This window comes from Nothobranchius furzeri, chromosome 11 (assembly GCF_043380555.1).
Source record: "Nothobranchius furzeri strain GRZ-AD chromosome 11, NfurGRZ-RIMD1, whole genome shotgun sequence".
NCBI classification, from domain to species: domain Eukaryota; kingdom Metazoa; phylum Chordata; class Actinopteri; order Cyprinodontiformes; family Nothobranchiidae; genus Nothobranchius; species Nothobranchius furzeri.
In genome coordinates this window covers 65,975,165-65,978,546 of record NC_091751.1, presented here as the reverse complement: position 1 = coordinate 65,978,546, position 3,382 = coordinate 65,975,165, and the positions used below count along the sequence as shown (strand labels likewise).

Sequence of the window (3,382 nt, the reverse complement as noted above, 5' to 3'; positions counted from 1 at the left end):
CACAGGAGACGCAGTAGCCTGTACTGAGTCTGAACTCTGCCACGGGCCCGTTGTCAAGGGAACGAGGCAAAATTCTGTTTACTCGTTTCAAAACAGAACGGCTTGTTTTAATTTCTGCCTTGTGAAGGAATTCTTCTCAGGCTGCAGGTCATACCAGTATAACACTCACGCTGATGTAATCGGACGGTGCTCATGCTGGTTAATGTGTGCTGTGGTAAAGGAGGGAGGAATTCAACTCCCCCATCTCAGGGGGAAGGGGGGGGGGGGGGGGGGGGTTTGGAAGCAGGCATGAGGGATCAGCAGGCGGGCCGAGGCAGAACCCTGAACAGTCCCCCAGGCCCACCCCGCTGCAGCTCCCACACTCCCTCCCTGTTAAACAGAAACAGAACAAAAACGTTTCCCCAGCACGCGGACAGAGAACATTGTTTTTCGCCATGGAAGCTGGGAAAACTGTGCTGTGCATGGCAGCGTGGATGTCTGCGTGGAGCATCACCACTGAAGGTAAGGCGGCTTTTGTGTCCCAGTAAGTGAGACTGATGTCAGAGACAATGAAGCTTTAGCTGAGCCCGTCAGATCCCATCTTCGGTTGGCGTGAAGAGACCACTCAGAGGAGATCATCCTCCTAGAGTCAGTAACGTATGTGAGGATTGCTTTTAGAATCAGGATTTCTGGTTTGCTTGGGTCTTCAGAGTTAACATCTGGTTTTCTCATCTGCTCGGTCACATGACCATAAACTGACTCCAGCTCAGAGTTTAGATCACGGTTCCTCTAAACTCCTGCTGATGTTACACATCCCGTAACTGGTGACTCATGTCAAGTCATTCATAGTCAATCTCACAGAAACCTGCCCAATGATCTAATTGATCCGGCATGTCGTAGCGTGTCTCATCACACTGAACATCCGAGTCCTCGTCCTGGAAATCCACGTCGCTGACTCACTGGCTGGTGTTAGGAGTCACAGCTCTTGAAGAAAACCCCGATCAAGCTGAAACCAAACGTCGCAGTGAAAAACAAACTAATGAACCCGATTCCTGCCAGTTCACCAGTGGTCCTTTTTCAATTAACAAATACAAGCATGTTTAAGATTCCAGAGCAGCACTCGAGCCCAGACAGGAGACCCATCCTGGTTATTGCTCAAAGTCTGGTTCAGCTGGAGGTTTCTTCCTCCTCAAACAGATTTTTCTTTCCACTGATGCCCTGTGCTGCTCGAGATGGAGGATCGTGATCAAGTGAAGGTTCAATGCTGACAGAAATCTTTACTCTAACCCTAACCAATTCAACAATCTATATGAGTGTGTTGTGACTAGATTCAGGAACCGGATGTGCTCTCAATCCAACTGTTGGAGCAGGGATGGGCTCATTAGTGTTACACGTAGGAGAAGGGGTGGACTGAGACCCATCGGGTGAAAAATAAATGATATTTACTAACGACAAGGCAATACTGGAGACGGTTTATCTGTAATGGCAGTTATTTTCACTCAGCTAGAGTTTATGTGTAGCCTGGCAAGCCATCCTATTCATGTGAATATGTCGTCTGGCCACGACCCAAAGGTCGGTCATGGAGCAGGATCTCAAAAATACTTTATTAATCCCAGAGGGAAATTGATTAATCTGTCTTCCAAAATGTCTCCACATGCTATTGGACAACAAACAACGTGACGTACTCACTGCCATGGACGTAATTTGGGGGGGCATGTCCCCCCCACTATGTTCAAAGTCAAGTTTTGACCCCTGCACTTTTTACCATCCAAAAACAATATTACGCTATATTCAATTCAATTCAATTCATTTCAATTCAATTCAAAAATACTTTATTAATCCCAGAGGGAAATTGATTGCTGTAGTAGCTCAGAATAATAATAATAATCAAGTCATGTAGCCGGCCAGAGCAACGCAGTTCCGGAAAATGATTGACACTGGTTGAGCTCTAGGACCAAGCGGAAAACAACTGTTTGTGTTGAAGCCTGTTTCCCATTAGAGCATACTGTAAAGATCCCCCCCCGTGTCACCCCCACTTCTAAAGTGAAAATTACGTCCATGCTCACCGCTAAGGATGTCAGTCAATGAGGCATTGGTGAATGGGATATCTCTAATAAGAAGATATCGAGCACTCTCACTTAGGTGCTGGGTTGGGGGACTGGTACCAGAACTCCACATACTTTTTATTTCAATATGAAAAAATAAAATAAAAATAATACACAAAAATTCTGCAGGCCTTGGGCTAGAAACCACTGTTTAAAGTGAGGGTCGATGCATGGGTGGAGACGTGCTTCATCCACACTTCCTGGATGAAGGGCATTTTTTTTCAAGGAGGCGAGCAGCTCAGAGAGCCAACGTGTCACATCAGCAGGTGAGTGGCTGAGCCAGGTGGGGGTGCGGCTGCCTCACCCAGAGACCAGTGCAGTGCAGCCACGCAGTAATTTGCTGATAACGTCACGTTTTTCAGCTTAGCCATCAGCCACAGCTGGTTCTACATAAATGTGGAGCAGAGTTTTTCACCTGAAGACGGAGATGTAATTATGGTTTTGGGCTGAAATATTAAATTTAAAGTAAGTTGCACTAAACTGCCACACTAATGATTACACATGTGTACAGCACCATTAGACACTCATCGATACAGGTTATCAGCAAAAAAAAGTTAATTTAGGCATTACTTGCTCTTTAAGCTGCATGCTGCCACCTACTGTTTCTGGGTTTATAACCCCAAGCCTTTTGTAGAAAATGTACTACTGTGTGCTATTCCAGGCCATAGACATGGACAAGTAGACGCCCCCAGTGGACGCTGGGGGGTGTAACAGCACTGCCATATTATATGCCATGTTTCCTTCTACGGGAGCCCATGAGGACAAGATGCATTTACTGATTTGTAACGGTTACAAAACTTTCGTCATTCTTAAAAGTTGTTGTTTTACACATTCACCTCTTCACTTTTGCCAGTGATGAAAGGGAGTCTGATGTGCTCGTATTTTGCTAAAGTTAACACTCCACGGAGTTTTTGACCCATCTGTTGTTAAGGTCTTACTCAGACGCAAAAATACTGCTTGCTTGCAACAATTTAGGTATCTACTGCCCCCTATCGGCAGAAAGAATACACACTCTCACTTTAACTTTCTTCTTTTTTTTATGTATTTACATAATTAGCAGCCCTGGCTGTAAAAATGTTGATTTATTCTGTATATTATGTTAGTTCTTATGTTTATACTTGCTATTTGTTCAATGAAGTTCTTAACTGTTTTATTTTCACCCCATTTCGTCAAAGCTGCACATCTGTTCAGGTTCTCTATATATCAACTGATATTTTTGCTTTTAATTCACATTTCTATATTTGGAAACTTAAACGGGTATTCCCCAAAAATATTTTTCCCATGTGACCGAATTAATT

At 44.4% G+C, this 3,382-nt stretch overlaps 1 protein-coding gene across 1 annotated transcript in view; it reads left to right on the top strand.

Annotated features, from left to right (window-relative positions):
- Positions 1–280: 280 nt before the first annotated feature.
- The window catches only part of LOC107384353 (tissue factor), a 16,579-nt gene continuing 13,477 nt past the window's right edge, over positions 281–3,382 (top strand). Inside the window, exon 1 of the mRNA XM_015957582.3 lies at positions 281–501. Coding sequence (XP_015813068.1) covers positions 435–501 — 67 coding nt within the window. The 5' untranslated portion in view covers positions 281–434. The remainder of the gene's footprint in view (positions 502–3,382) is intronic.